Source organism: Dicentrarchus labrax, unplaced genomic scaffold (assembly GCF_905237075.1).
Source record: "Dicentrarchus labrax unplaced genomic scaffold, dlabrax2021, whole genome shotgun sequence".
In the NCBI taxonomy this organism is placed as follows: domain Eukaryota; kingdom Metazoa; phylum Chordata; class Actinopteri; family Moronidae; genus Dicentrarchus; species Dicentrarchus labrax.
In genome coordinates this window covers 14,106,519-14,123,081 of record NW_026136721.1, presented here as the reverse complement: position 1 = coordinate 14,123,081, position 16,563 = coordinate 14,106,519, and the positions used below count along the sequence as shown (strand labels likewise).

General features: G+C 39.7%; 1 protein-coding gene across 4 annotated transcripts; it reads left to right on the top strand.

The window, feature by feature from the left end:
* The first annotated feature begins 5,015 nt into the window (after positions 1 to 5,015).
* LOC127354454 (Kv channel-interacting protein 2-like) lies at positions 5,016 to 16,454 on the top strand. Of its 4 annotated transcripts, none has more exons than XM_051384367.1 (9): positions 5,016 to 5,451; positions 12,728 to 12,826; positions 13,031 to 13,155; positions 13,363 to 13,432; positions 14,229 to 14,299; positions 14,821 to 14,928; positions 15,043 to 15,147; positions 15,607 to 15,669; positions 15,789 to 16,454. In XM_051384367.1, the coding sequence occupies exons 1-9, from the start codon at positions 5,394 to 5,396 to the stop codon at positions 15,834 to 15,836; spliced, it is 747 nt and encodes a 248-aa protein (XP_051240327.1). In that variant the 5' UTR covers positions 5,016 to 5,393; the 3' UTR covers positions 15,837 to 16,454. The 4 variants fall into 4 exon arrangements, with proteins under 4 accessions (XP_051240327.1, XP_051240326.1, XP_051240325.1 ...); XM_051384366.1 differs by having other exon boundaries at positions 5,020 to 5,542; XM_051384365.1 differs by lacking the exon at positions 5,016 to 5,451 and adding an exon at positions 8,831 to 11,408.
* Positions 16,455 to 16,563: the final 109 nt, after the last annotated feature.

Here is a 16,563-nt window from a genome sequence, read left to right as displayed (position 1 = left end):
CACCTTATGTAACAAAAAGCCAAGTTCAATCACACATGTTTGGAGGAGTAGGAGATTTTTATCCGTTAAGAAAGTGGGTTTTAGTGTTGGATAAATGTGCATCGTCTGCATACTGGTAGTAAATGGGGTGTGTGAGAGGAACTGTGTTGCTACATATTTTGACAGCACTTTGATTTCAAGTTGTAAAAAGTCTACATGACATCATGAATGTTACCATTTCAGTTGATATTGTTCTTTAGTTGTTTGTTCCCAAACAAAACTGCAATCAACTCAACTTCCACAAACCATCTGACACACAAAAGGCCTCATGCAGCATCAATCCCTTAAATTTCTTTTATTTTCTCTGAATTTAACCATCTTTTTTTTAACCATCCAAATCCGCTCGTACCTAGGTGCAGAATGATACATCCCACTTGATCCTAAATTGGAGGTGTGTGGCTGATTATTATTAACGTAGTTAACGGCCCCAAAACACTAAATAAGGGCAGGTGGTGTGTAAGTACTCTGGCCAAGAATTAGAGAGATGCCACCAAAAAAAACAGATAGATAGATAGATAGATAGATAGATAGATAGATAGATAGATAGATAGATAGATAGATAGATAGTAGTATTTGTTAGATGTTTATTTGCATTGGACAAGCAATTTATGGACTGTGAAGATGTTTTTTCCTTATCCTAAATGTTTCCTTACCTAAGAGAAGAACAAAAATAGGAAAACTGGTGAATCCCAGAAATCAGTGGGTACTAACAAAAAAAGAACAAATCATGAATACAAACAAAAATAAGAGAACATTTGTTTATTGGTTCTTGCATGAGGCCCAATCAATATGAACATGCAATAAAAAGGGTTTAAATTGATGTGTGCCATTGATCACTGTAAGAAGTGAAGGAGAGTACAACCCTTTGATCTAAAAGTAATTAATGATAAGATGGAACAACCTGTGAAAACTGGGCACATTTATGCAGAGAATTAAAAGATCTAATTTAGTTTTTTCTTTAAGTTTGTTGAAAGGGAAAAAGCCAATAGTTAGAAATCAAAATGAGAACTGTTGGACATCAAAGGATTTAAAAATGCACACACAAGTTCTAAAGGAGCTGAGAGAGAAACTGATTTAAAAGACGTAGCCGCTGCATCATATTAGAGCCTAAAATTAGACATCACTGGAGAACTTGACAATTCATTTGAGCAGTAGTTAACATAGCAAGGACCCCTTGCCATTGATTATAAAGCCAAGACCCCACTGATCCAGTCTGAATACAAAGACCTATCAGGTTACAGAGAGGTGACGGATGTCTAAAAAGCAACAGACCACGTGGCGGAGTAATATGTTTCCGTATGGTCCTGTTCAGTAACATGGAGAAAAACGTTACTGTTCAGCAACTGACCCTCAACTCCTTAAGCACCTGAAAGCACAAACAATGAACCATTTTCAACAAAGCTTCTCATCATGACTGCACTAACATGAGACAGACAATAAAAAACCCTCACTCATTAATTTGTAGTTGATGGGTTACGACATGCAGGGCCACCTGTCGGCTCCTTTAATGCAGCAGCAGTGGGGCCATAAACATTCATGATAACACCCCCCCCCTTCTCTCTGTCTTTGCTTTTGTATTTCTCTATCTCTCACAGACTTAATTAGAACTATGGGGCCAAGTGCTGAAGAAAATTACACTGATAAGCCTCTAATGGACACGCGAGCATCATGTTGGCTCCAAGATCCATTTCCACAGATGATAATATGCTTTTGTATGTTCTGGGAATAATACTGTGGCACACGGAGTGGACTCTGAGTGTGTGTATTGGCTTTTGTGTGTGTCTGAGAGTGGAGGAGAGAATGTGTTTATGGTTTCTGGAGATCACCTTGTGCAATGTCTTTTTAATATGGTGGCTCTCAATCCCCTGACATGAATCTAGTCTAGTCTAGTATCCTCTAATTTTGTTGGCTATATTGTATATTGGGCAGTATATCAACTCCCTGATATAATCTGAGCAGTGTGTGTGTGTGTGTGTGTGTGTGTGAGTGTGAGCTGATGACAGTTTAGATGCTCAGACAGAGCCAATCCTGTGCGTTTCACTGTGACAACCCATTACTGCCGCTGTGTATTTCTAATGTTTCATTTAAGCATATCAGCCTTCTCATCAAATATTCATTTGAGGGGAGATTGCCTACTTTGTCTCGCCTGAACCCCTCCCTCCCTCTGTCATCCGTTCACCCCCTCATTTCTTTATCTGTGTGTCCTCACCTGCATCTGTGTCTGCGGAAAATATGAAAAAAACTAAATCTACTCAAGCTGCCTCATTCCAAGGGTACATGAAAGCAGCAATACGCCTCCTGAGGACATGTGGCACTATTTTTATGTCTTTTGCTGAATATTATCTTCTGTTTAACGGTCTGTGCCAGCTCACCTGTTTGTGTGTACTTCTACTGTATCTGTCAGTGTGTGTTTGTGTGTTATTTGTCACCTGTATCATCACTCCACACCCTGCATAACTCCAGGCATCAGTCAGAGCTCATTATTGGTTATCTGTCAGCTCCACTTTCAAGCCTGCAGCAATGCTAAACTTCTCTGTAAACCCCTGTGGGAGATAAACACCATCAATACTGTGAGATTTAACCGTCCCAAGGTACATAATGTATTCAAATACCTCTCCACTGTGTTCCCTCAGTCTTCTATTTCTCTTCTGATTTTTTTCCCTTCTTTCTCTGTCACAGATTTGCCTCTCTTCCCTTTTCAGATGCACCACGATCCCTCTCTTTAATTCTTTTCACATCTCCAGGCCTCTTTTTATGTCCTCCCTTGCCTTTCCTTTCTCTTTGTCATGCTCTTCCTCCAGCAGCTGATAGATATTTTCTCTCCTCCCCATCAGTCTTCTGACGGTGGACATAATAATCCCTCCTGCCTGTCCTTAAAAAAGCTTCACTGCATTGTTTATCCCCAACAAGCGTCATTTGGCTTTTCTTGGCAAAGGGAGTTCCTTTTATCTTTGTGATGGTGTGAGAGTTAACTTTAAAGGCAAACACATAAACTCTATGGATGGTAAATTGGTCCACTGCTTTGTTCCAGACTGAAATATCTGAGCAACTATCAAACTGATCGCCATGAAATGTTCTAGACTTTCTCCCCATATGATGAATCCCACCACTTGAACCACTGACTTTTCCTCTAGCTACACCATGAGGTTGATATTTTTGGGGTTTTTTTGTCAACAACTATGGAATGGATTGCCATGACATTTGGTGCCGACATTTATGGTTCCCAGAGGTTGAATCATCATCGGTCACATTGTTGATCCCGTCTTTTCCTCGAGAACCAGCAGCATTTTCAAAGTTTCTTATCGAAAATGATATATATACATATAAAATAATTTTAAAAGGGTAAGTGCAATAAGATAAGGCTTCAGCCTATACAGTCAGTACTCAGCTTGTGTGTATGTACCATGTGTTTTAGAGTTGTTTAAACTGAAATAATTACTTGAATGCTTTCAGAATTCATGTGTGTCAATTGTTTTCACCAAAAACTGATTTTCTTTGCAAGAAAGTGTTGAACTTGAGGAGGCAATGCAATCTTTATCATTTTACAGAGAGAAAACTGACAGATGTTCAGTTCAAAAGTAACACTTTGGGACCACTCTGACATCCTGACTGTGAGAATGTCAACATGAATACATTCAACCAGCCAGTCCCTTATCAGTTGAGTGATCAGTTTTAGGATCCTGAGGCAATATGTGCTAAAAAAAGAGGTTGAAACTTAAATGAAATATCATCCTGATAGTGTTGTGTACTAAAAGATTAAATATTACACAGCTACTTAATTAAACCCTTACTTCAAACCTTAATGATGTCCCAGAAAAGAGTATACCATGAGTTTATGGTGGGAAACAAAGCTGGAATTCTTGGAAGTTTATCCCATAAATCAGCCTGTGGCCTCTTCTGTCTCTATCCAGCTTATCGTGTGTATTTATTGATTTGATATTCAAATGATTTTGTTTTATAATCACGACCTTGCTGCTTGCATTTTCTGAAATATGAGTGAGTCATCTGTTAACTCTGCTCAACCAGCTCAAGGACGTGGAGCTGACAGGGTATTGATCCGCAGGTATTACTTCTCCCTACCCAGCCAAAGCTGCTCAAGTCCCAAGCCAAGGTGAGACCATCCATCAGTGAAGCATAGATCAGCAGAAATACATTCCCACATCCCTCTGTCTGTCTGTCTGTCTGTCTGTCTGTCTAGCTTGCTTCATCACTCCTCTTCCTCTCTCCTCTCAGCTGTTTGCAGTGCTGGAAGAAGTTTTCTGTAAGTATTAATAATACCACACTTTATAGATACTCTGTAAAGGTCCTGCATTTAAAATGTTACTTAAGTAAAAGTTTGTAATCACATTTAAAAAAGTACTTAAAGTATTAAAAGTAAAAGCCCAGGGCTGAAATGTCCCCTAGACCTCTACTCTTATATATCATTACAGTATTATTACTCTATTACTGTTGTCTTTGGTTGAGGTGGAGCTCATTTTACTCAAACTAATAATTATTTTCATTATGGATTAATCTGCTAACTACTCAAAGTAACACCTCCACAATGCTTGTTTTGTCCAACTAATTAGATAATATTTTATTAAAATGACTGAAAGGAAGAGCAGAAATTCCTTGCATTTGTGAAGCCGGAACCATAAAAGATTTGGCCTTATTTCTAAAATATTTCAAACAAAAGGTTTTGGCCTGAAAATTGATTTAAATAATTATCAAATTCAGTTGCCAATTTTCTCTCAACCGATCGTTTCTGCTGTACTACACTGTTTATAACAAAACATCATATTTTATAAACTCTGCAATTGTTTTGTGACTGGGAGTCAGAGACGTGTAGTGCGGTAAGAATTTCAATATTATCCTCTGAAATGTAGTGAAGTCGAAGAACAAGGTGGAAAGAAAAGAACAAACTGTACTTGAGTAAATGTACCCCGTTACATTCCGCCACTGATAGTTTCTCTCTCTCTCTCCCCTCTCTCAAACAGATGCAGATGCAGATGTTCAAGCTGACAGACGGACTCTTTCTGGATGTTTGGACAATCAGCAAAGTAAAGTCATCAGATTTCTCCGACCCAGCAGCAGCAGCAGCAGCAGCAGCAGCTGTTGATCCACATTCAGTGTCTGAATCCTCAGGAGCGTCTGAGAGTGAGTGCGCACTGTGGGTGTGAGTGCGCGCTGCTGCTGGGCGGGCGGAGGAGGGGGTTCAGTTTGGATAGAGGCGAGCAGGCACGCACAGGAGACAGCTTTTGCGCGGACTTTTTACGCTTTTTGTCGCTCTTCTATCTGAGACCAGTCTGCAGCCCGCACTCACTGGCTGGTGATGCTTGCAGTAAAGTGACATGCAAACAGGAATGAAGTCGTAGATGAGCTGCGGCTCCGACGCATACTGTACAGATCCGGCAGGTTCAGCGCGGTGGTCTGGTAAGAACTGAAACAAACATGAAATCCAGGAGTCAGGACCAGAGTTTGTCTGACTCCAGAGAGCTGGACAGATCTTACGACCCACTGACAGGTAGCCTATTCATTTTTATCATCGTTTTTTAAAAGAAATATGGGAAATTTAACACTTTATTTCCTGCTGTTTGCTGACCTGGCTTTAGACTCCCAGTCACTGTGCGCTCATGATGAAAGTTTGCTTTTGGTTTTTCAAAAGAGTAAACTCACATATAGAGCAGACTGTCTGACTGTAGGACTCAGCTCTGTCACTAAAGGAGTATTTAATACACCACAATCCGGTTTCATCATCTGTCACAAGCTGCTGCAAACCAGCCAGGGTTTAAAGTCAGTGTGTGTGAATGTGGACGCTCAGCAGCCTCAGTTTCATTTGTTGGAAACTGTTTTAACCGACGATTAATCTGATGTTTTACCTCGGGATGAACTTTACATCATTGCTTTAGCTCGCCAAATGTTATGAATCGGGATATGTGAAAGTCCTCACACAAGGTCATCTACAGCATCATGCAGGTCAGCAAAAATAAAAAGGAAGCTTAAATATGTTTGACAGTGAGTTTATATATTTTTTAATATAATTAAATATTATATATATATACACAGGATATATATATATATATATAAGTAATGTATTTGACTGTAAGGGCTGAATGTTTGAATCACATCTGCAGTTCAGTGACTGCAGTCTAGAAGTGAAGCAGGGGATGGTTCAGAAATGCCAGCAGTGCTCTTCTGTAACAATTTCTGGTTCCAGTTTCCTTCCTTTTTTTGGTGTAAATCTTTTTATGTGTTTGTCAAACAGAACAAGCAGTTTTAAGATCACTTTGGGCTTTAAAAAAAATTCTGGATAGACTAAATGATTAACAGATATTTAAAGAGATTTATCAATAAAGAAAATAATCATAATTTGCTGCCCTGAATAACATATAAATGATATGTTGTTTGTTTTGTTTTCATGAAATGCTCAATCTCAGTGAAAATTCCCAAATGCACTGTGGTGATAGTTGATAGGACAGTGGTTAATGTTCTCAAATAAAACTTCCAGAAATGTGAGAGAGATGCACATCAGTAGTGTGCGCTGGTGGTGTAAACATGGACAGCTCAGACACTGCTAATGCCTGAGAGAACAGAAATATATTGGAAATATAAAAAAAAGAGTTTCCTCTGTTTCTTGTCATGTAAAATTATACCTGTCAGTGTGTGTTTATGGTTTAATTAGATCAGCGAAGCTCCTCTATTTGTCAGACTTTTCAGTGTTTTATTTTCCTCATGAGTGCTTGCAAAGACAAGCTTCTTTAGAGATCAGTCTCTCTCTCTCTCTCTCTCTCTCACACACACACACACACACACACACACACACACACACACACTTGGTGCTTTGTAAGGCTGGTCTAACAACCTTGTGACAACTTCCCGAAATAGACTTTTCTTTTAAACATAACAAAATAAATGCATAAAGAATAACACCTTTCGGCACTGTTCCCATTGGGGTTGCCGGATATTTCCAAAGCGTTGCATTTAAAATGGACAGATGACATAAAGATGAAGGTTTATTTAATGGCTGATAGGCACAATAGGCGGTGTGATATCCATTCAGCAGCAGGTAAACCAAACAGTGAACAGGTGCATGAACACAGAGGCTTCAGGAGGCGTTCAGGAGACACAAACAAACCTTTTTATTTAAGAGTGAAGCCAGAGGAACAAACCTGCAAAACTGCAGCCTTTACTGCTGAATTCAATATCTGTCAAATAAACACACAACAGTTAAATATATAAATGAAGGAACCAACAACTGTTCATGGGAAAAGTCGATTAAAATACATTTAAAAGATTTATTAAAACCAGACCAGCAAATGGTCTGTATGTGGAGCTGCTGAAAACCTCATGTTGTTTACTCCTGACTGTGTCCATGCATTATAGATACTGGATTTTTTTTCAAGTCATCACTTTCTACACTACACTTCACATGTCACACTGACCCTGATGGACTGCTGAACCATGATGTCATGTATTCTTCTTCTTTTCTATATGGAGAGCTTGACAGTTGATATTGGCATGAAATCCGTATATTTTCTTTCTTGCTGAGAGTTAGTTGTGAGGGTTCATGTCTGTACAGTGAATCTGAAGCTACTGCAAACCAGCCAGTTAGCCTAGCTTAGCATAAATACTGGAAATGGGAGTAAACAGCAGTTAGCCTGACTCAGTCCAACGGTAACAAAATCCCAAATCCACCAGCACCTCTGTAGCTCACTAATTAATACTTTACAACTCATTTGTTTAATCTGTAATCTGTCGGACTATTTCTTGGCAATGAGCAGTTGCTGAGACTCCTGTTACTCCCCTGTAACAATGCAACTTGTTTTAAACCAGGCTCCTGTACGAGTTGAACAAACGAGATATAACATGAGGTGCTGGTATGTAGACCATCACCATATTTCCAGTCTTTGTGCTAAGCTAAGCTAACTGGCTGCTGGGTGTAGTTTCATGTTTACTGTACAAACATGTTGTAAAAAAAAAAAGTGAAGTGTGAGTGTAATATTGTCTGCAGTGTTGTACATGTAGAATCACGTGTAGCACAGCAGAACAAACCGGTTTCTTCTCTTTGTGTTTGTGTTTGTGTGTGTATGTGTATGTGTGTGTGTGTGTGTTTGTATGTTTGCATGATAACACTGATAACGTAAGTACTGCATTTATACATTTATATAACGAGGTTACAGTTCGCTGAATTCAACATAAAAGCCCTCAGAGCCAAATAGATTTCATGCTGTTGGTGCCAAATGGAATTGGCTGTAGTCTGGACTGATGAAGAGTGTTGTATTAACATCAATGTTGTGTAATGAATAGTCAAAGCTGATCCTGCGTAAAGGATGAGGTGATATCTGCCTCTGAGTGAGGACACGGGAGGTGAAATGAACTGACAGACAACTCACTGAAATTCACTGGGGAGCTCATGATGTCAGCTCAAGAGAGTAAATGTGTGTGTGTGTGTGTGTGTGTGTGTGTGTGTGTGTGTGTGTGTGTGTGTGTGTGTGTGTGTGTGTGTGTGTGTGTGTGTGTGTGTGTGTGTGTGTGTGTGTCCATGGTTCGATGGACGTCTATAATCTGAACCATGTCCTTCTGAGGATTATGCTAAGCACAGAGGCTGTTGCCCCGGCAACATTAGCTTACAAACATTCATTTAGTGCTGCATGACCCTACATAAACTGCCATGACCTCCCAAGTAAACACATATGCTCCCAGTGAACTAGGAACGATGTTTGGGTTTAGGGTCGTGATAAAATGACTGTCACCAGTTTAGGTCTTTTTTTAAACTTTTTTTGCTTGTTGCCTGATCCAGCTCATTGAAAGCCCATTGATTAGGTCCACTTCAGAGGTTTGAGGTGTGGAAGGTTTAGCAGCAAATATTCTGACTGCTTATGTCTGTCCTCAAAATGATATATATATATATATATATATATATATATGTTGCAATCTGTAACTTCTCCAGTGGATGCAACACAATCCCACAGACTGGTCCTTTAATAGATAACTTGTAAAGTGTTTGTTGTAAAGATGTACCAAAAGAGGTGAGGACTCCTCTTGAATGTCTCATGGCCATTCTTTTTATGAATTTCTTTATTCCTCTCTGAGTCTCTCACTTTTCACAGTTTTCAGTGTGACGTAGCAGTGGATAAGAGTCTTTAAATGTGTTAACAGCAGGGAAGAGTGTATTGATCTGGCCCAGAGGGCTGCATTTGTTGAAATTGATTCACACAATCAAAGTCGCCCAGAGGGTCTCCAGAACTGAGGAGAGGATGCTGGATGATCTCAGCATCTGCTGAAAAAAGTGCTGAGTCAGTGTGAACAAAATCCTTTACAGCGGCCAACAGATAATGTTTATGGTCTTCATACAAGCAGCTGGAATGATGCTTCAGCTGAGCTACACAATTATAATCTGTTGTCTCTCTAAGAACAACCTCCCTCCCTGTATTTGTTGGATTACTGTAATCACGAGTCACATCAAACAGTTCCTCTTAGAAAGTATTTCAATAACTTGAAAATATCAATGCCAAAATGTCACATCTAAAAATATCAGCTAAAGAAAGAAAAAACAGTGAAGTCGCTGTATTGTCTCTGTCTCCCTGCAAAATGGTTCTCTAGTGTAAAAAAAATCATCTTATATTTTTATTTTTCTGCATCACAAAGCTGAGATGTTTGTGTCGTCCTCACTGCCTCTCTCTCTCTCTCTTGTGTGTGTGTGTGTGTGTGTGTGTGTGTGTGTGTGTGAGAGAGAGAGGCGCTGTAAAGCTTTGTTTGTTTTTCCATAGTTGTGCAGCTGCTGTATTTGATAGTTTGATTGTTGCCATATCGTGCATTAGAGCAGCTCACAAAATCAGATTATATTTATAATTCATTTGTAGAAACTGTGAACACCACTGGCAGATTTGAACCTCTTTTAGAACATGAAGGAAAAGGTTTTTCAGCAAGTGCTTCTGATATTCCCCTGAGCAAAACATTGCATCCCTGTGTTGCTGCTCAGTAGAATGGTTGTTCCAGACATTTCTCAGGTGTTGAACGTGTGAGTCTCACTGTGTTTCAACTTATACTGCTGCTGCTGTGTGTGTAAATGAATCCTTTATGTTCCTGATGAACATTTCCCAAACACATTTGAAATTTGATTTGAAACGGACTTGAGATAACTAATGCATCACATTGAACACTGTGTCTCCATAGTAGCTTCCTGTCAGTATATTTGTTATCTTATCTTCTCTGACTTTGAGGCCTTTAATAATTGAGTGTCATCTGACTGTAGTTCAACACTGCCCTCTAGTGGCAGGAAGGACACAAGCCTGTCTCCAGACACCTTACGTTGAACAAAATAATGCACTTTTTCATCTCATTTTAGATCAGTGTATAACATCATTTACATGATGCATTTTGGGAATCATTTTAAATGTTCTTTTCAGTTCTTTGAATGCCTGCTTTTGCTATAAGGATGTAAAACTGTTTGAAGCTATAGTTGTTTTCCTCTTTATCCGAATGATAAATAAGATTGGAGATTTCACTTATCGACCCTGTTAATCGTCTCTACGTTGCGGAAGTGTTCTGATAGTGAGAGCTCACAATGGACTGGAGGAGAGCCAGAGATTAATTGTGAAATCAAAATCAAAAGAATTAAATTAACAACTGGGTGTGTGAACTTCTGTCAGCAGAGTTGTTCCTCACACCTACAGCATCTCTTTGCGGTTGGGTTGTTTTGGGTCAATATAAAGCCTCTGTGTCTGGCTCTGGATGAGAGAGACTACAAAATAAGATGCATTTAGACACTGAAAGCAAGTGAGATCCTCAAACAGAACCACTGACAGTATATGACCCCAACACAAAGAGAATTCAGGAGCAGGCGAAGCTTCAGAATAGATGCAGGAAATGATGGATGAAGGGGAAGTTTGTGTTTTACTGTAGCAGGTGTGTCAACCCTCTGGTGCTCCTGCAGGAAGAGGGAGGAGGTGAGCTGGGAGGAGAAAGGGGAGACATGCAGATGTTTTGTTCAGCAATCAGCTTGATGAACAGGGTTGCTGCTGCAGCCTCATGGAGCAACTTATCACCTGGAAACATTTAGAGAGAACAACTCTGGTTTCAAAAAGTGAGGAAGGACAGCAAACAAAAATTAAGAAAACTGCAGGAGTAGAACTGGAGCTCATCAAAAAGAGAACTGACGGACAGAAAATGAGCAAACATCCTCTTTGAAAGGACAAAACCAACTGACTACTACACAACAGAAGCTCATCAGACGAACCATAAAGATGATTAAAAACTGATCCCAGAGCTTCAGAGCCTCCAACCCAACATGGAGCAGAGGAAAGGGAGACACCAGAGTAGGAGACACCAGAGTCTGTTGAAGATGGTCAGACACTTCTGCAGCTGGCTGACTGGCACACTGTCAACAGGTACTGACAGGAAATAAATGTGTCACCTGACTGTTTGATTCACTGCAAAGATATTTTTGTTGAGTTTATAATTATAGATATAGATTGAGACATAATGTATATTATATGATATTTTGTAGGTGAAGAGATTACATAGATGGGTTAGATGAATAATTAAAAACAATAGTGTGAGTGTGAACATGTTAATCATTAATAATTGAGGAGTGCTGATGTGTTCCTGTTGAATACAGTATGTTCCTTTAAGTGGTACTCAGTCAGTATCAGCCATATTCTGTGTTATGGTTGGTAGTTCGCTGTTGCTGCTTGTGTGTTGGACACAGACAGAGAGCTGGTTGTAAGAGCGGTGCAGAGAATCATAAATGTTTTTCTAAAAGCTCTGTACAGTCGACCATGATGAACTCCGGGTCTCTATATTGTTACAGCAAAGAGCCAACACAATGTGTGTGTGTTTGTGTGTGAGTGTGTGTGTGTGTGTGTGTGTGTGTGTGTGTGTGTGTGTGTGTGTGTGTGTGTGTGTGTGTGTGTGTGTGTGTGTGTGTGTGTGTGTGTGTGTGTGTGCATATACTTGTCACTTTTAGGTCTCTCTCTCTCTCAGCTTAAACAAACCAACCCCACTGGTGGGTCAGTTATCAGACACAGTTCAAACTCACAGATGAATCATAGTAGAAGGTTTTTGTTGGTAACAATGTCGGGCTAAATGTTTGCACAAATTGATCTCATTTTCATTTGATTGAATAGTGCAGCCATATAAAATATTTAACTGTGTCTAAACATCAAGGTCCTTTATTTGCCATTTTAAATGATAAATAAATAGTCTTAATTCTTTGATATAGCCTTAACGAAGAGCTGGAAATAGATAATAAAAACAATAAATAAAGAATATATATACTTTATGAAGCTGTCAGTCAGTCTGAATTAAATTATTTTAACATTCTTCAGGTTACTTGAGGTCAAAATGAGGAGAAAACTGTGCGTTATGGGGGTTAACTTGGCCTGGCTGTTGTTCAGTCGGTCCACCACTCTGGTCCAGACTGAATCTTTTCAACAACTAATGGATTTGATCATTAGAGCACACATTTAGACCATGCTCTGTATGAGTCAGCCCTTGCATGCTGGATGCTCGCCAAACAGCTTTGATCTGATGGGTCACACTGGTTCAAAGCCAGGTCAGCAAACTAATTTGAGCGCACTAAGTTGCATGGAAAAGTCATTCAGTACTTTAATGTAGTTTGGCCAGTGTTTCATCCATTTAACATGCTGTTTCTCTATGTGGGCCACTCTATCTGCCTCTAATCTCTGCTGTGATTGGTTGTTTCCAGGTAATCCACCATCCAAACCCAATAAAAAGACCATAAAGCAGCGGTTCCTCAAACTGCTCCCCTGCTATCGCTCTGGCTCCAGCACTTCATCTAATCAAAGCAAGTGTCAGGACACAGAAGTCCATCATCACTCAGATCTCCCCCTCATATTATTTAGTCACTAGGAAAATACGTATTAACTCTTACATTTCCTCTTCTTCATTTTCTCCACTTTCTCCTGTTTCTCTGGGCAAGGAGTCTCATATAAGCTCTGGTGTATCTCTGGAGTAACGGTTTAATTTCTCCCTCCATCCCTCCATGCAGGAAGTATAGCTGATGATGCCGAACTGTCGACAGTGTGCTACAGACCGGAGGGGCTCGACCGCCTCGTTCAGCAGACCAACTTCACCAAGAAAGAGCTGAAGGTCCTCTACCGGGGATTCAAAAATGTCAGTCAAAGATGTGAATTTTAATTTTTTTTACTTTTACTCGTTATACTCGTTATACTGTATTATTTATTATTATATTTATTTGTTTTACTCGTATGTGAATATGAAGTGCTTGTACACAATGTGGATTCAAAAATGATTCATATGCATGAGAATGCATGTGTGTGTTTTTTATTGACATACGTTTGTGTTTATTAATTCCCACAGGAGTGTCCCAGTGGTGTGGTGAATGAAGAGACTTTTAAAAGCATCTACTCCCAGTTCTTCCCTCAGGGAGGTCTGTCAGATCCTCTTCCTTCAACTCATGTTTTTTAATCTTTATTTAACATTTTACCTGCAAAAAGTCCAAAGAAGTGCTGTCTTGGAGCTTTTTATAAGGCAAGATCTAGCGTCCTCCATCCTCTACCATGGTGTTCATACCTAGAGGCCAGGGATCATGTGTCATGGCTGTTGGTTGCAGGTCTTTATTCCTGTCAGTCTCTACACTGGATCATATCCCTGTTTTAGTTCGTACTGTCTACTTTAAGATGTGCCCATCAAAGAAACCCTCTGCATTAGTCTTAGACTGAAAATCTGTCAAATCAAATGTTTACAAAAGCAGCAATTTTTCCTCCGTCTTTATGTGTTTCTACAACTATAAAATCAGAAACACTATTCATCCTGTAAAGTGTTTACCCAGATTAGATTATAGATTAAAGACTATAAAATGTGAAGCCCAGGAAGACATTGAACTTTAGGTGTTGGCAAACAACCTGAGCCATATGACCTCCCATGTAGATCTGGAAGAGAACCGGCCACACAAGCACAGAAGAGACAGCACAGCATTCACACAGAGAGGCTGACAAACACATCGCACACTTCCAAACAATTACGATTTTAAAGTGTGATATAAAACCACAAGGTTTAAGATTATCTCTGAACATCCTCACAAACTCAGAACCTTGCTGACTGTTCTTTGAGCCCTACAGCAAGTAGCCTACAGTATGAGTGCCTGTCTCTGTCAGACTCTGATTTGCTGCACTTACCTTATCTGTAGGGATTTGAATGGTCACGTTGTATTCTCTTTCATTCAGATTCGAGTATGTATGCACATTTCCTGTTTGAGGCTTTTGACACCAACAACAATGGATCGGTCAGCTTTGAGGTGACTTTTCCGTCCCTTCAGTCCCTTCAGTCCCTTCAGTCTCCAGCCAAATGTTTTTTCCTCCTGAATTTCCTTCACTTTCACTGTTTTCTTCCTTTACGCTCCGTAGTGTAAATCCTGTAATTTTTCTGCTGATTTATTGTAAAGAGCATTACAATCTTTTTCACTGCTCCACACTACCATATGTCTTTCTATGGAAAGTTCACTTATTTAGCAGCAAAACAGACGTTTTCCTTTGAACTTTTTTTGGCAAGGACACAATAAATGAATAAAAAAAGTTCTATCTCCTTTTCCTCAAATCACTTCAATATGTAACTCCTTCACTGTCTTTACTTTGCAGTACAGAGACTGACAAAAGTATCTTATTCTGTATCTAGTTTGTATTCTGCCACATATTGCTAAAACATATACAGTATTTCTCTCTCTTTAACCCTGTTTTTTACCTTTTGACTCACTCCTTCTGATCTTTATATCACCTTCCTGACCTCACTCATGGCTTGGTTTTCTTGTTCTTGCTGTAGGACTTTGTTATGAGTATGTCCATCATCCTGAGAGGCTCCGTCACGGATAAACTCAACTGGGCCTTTAACCTTTACGATCTCAACAAAGACGGCTGCATCACCAGAGAGGTACTTGATCCATTCTGTCTTCCTCTGTATAAAAGCTGAGTCTTGTGTTCTGCAGGCAGCCCTTACTGACGCTTGATTTGTCCTTGTTTCTTTTCCTCAATTCTGTCTGCGCAGGAGATGACAGACATCATGCACTCCATCTATGACATGATGGGGAAGTATACCTACCCCAACATGAATGACAGTGCTCCCAAAGAGCATGTTGAAAACTTCTTCCAGGTAAAACACACAAATCATCAAACCGTGCTCATCCCCCAACACTAAACTCAAAGTGAGTTTTTATATGTACTGTAATTGTTCAGCCATTTTTATACCTCACCAGAACCACTCAACTGAATCAGTTCATATGAATCCCTTATAATGTACTGGTACACCATGTACTGTGTATGATCACACAGGTTCAAGTCAGCACACGCTGTAACATGAAGCCCTAAAACACTCTGCACCAGGTTGTTTTTCTGATCCTTGGTTTGTTGTACAAGTATTTGGCGACACAATAAACCAAACTAATGTGCCAAGAAATGTAGCAACGTGCCAACAAAGGGCAGTGAAGAAGACTGTGAGCTGGTTAACATGAACGTACACAATGCAGGTTAACACACATTTGGTGAGAAAACTCCACATGGTGTCTTTAAGGTAACCTCTGAAACATCTGTGTCTGTGTGTTGCATTTTCCAGAAAATGGACAAGAACAATGACGGAGTGGTAACCATCGAGGAGTTCTTGGAGACTTGCCAAAAGGTCTTTTGCATCAAATGTTTTTAACCATTTCAGATGCACATTTAATGACCTCCAAAAACCTCCATTTCCACCTGCAGCTTTCTGACTTTCTAACTTTGTCCCCTTGTTTCTCCCTCCAGGATGAAAACATCATGCAGTCCATGCACATGTTTGACAATGTTATCTAAGGCTTTGGCAGACACAAACAGGAGATTTTCCCCCTGCCTGGAGCTCATCTGCAGTTCGGAGCCAGAGTGTACGGTGATTCTGGGCCTTAACAGAGTGGTGCAGGGTGCAAACAGCAATAGACTGAGGATATCTACCCCTAAAACCTGTGAACCCTTGTGAAATGTATTTATTTATTTTTTCATGACAAGTGTATAGAAAGGCATCAAAAGGTAGATTCTGGTGTTTGAGCTGTGCAGACCGATTTGAACAAGCATATTTAACGCTGTAGAGAAACAGCTCAATAACAGGAAGCATTGATGAACAGATGGCTCTGCTATGGCCTCTTCACTCATAGAAGTTATGATTATTAGATTTTTTTTTCTCTATTGCATGAATGAATGCGCAGACACATGGAAGAAACTGAATAATGCTCAAAATATCACACTCTTTCTATACTCACAGTTGTACTAGTCAAAGGACGGCTCTAATAAAGGGATGAAGTTTGAATTCAAGCAATAATCTAACATCAAATCTTCTCTGTCCTCACATTTACTGTAATATTGTGTTTTTCTATATGGACATGGTAACAATGATGATGAAATTGAATAAAACCACAGTTGCTATGCAAAACTGCATAATTATTTTTATCAATATTTTCTTAGGAAAATATTTTACATCAATGTTTCCAATCAGCCTTTAATGATCCGTTTCTCCAGAGGCTTGAATGAAGCAACGGGTCCGAGTACA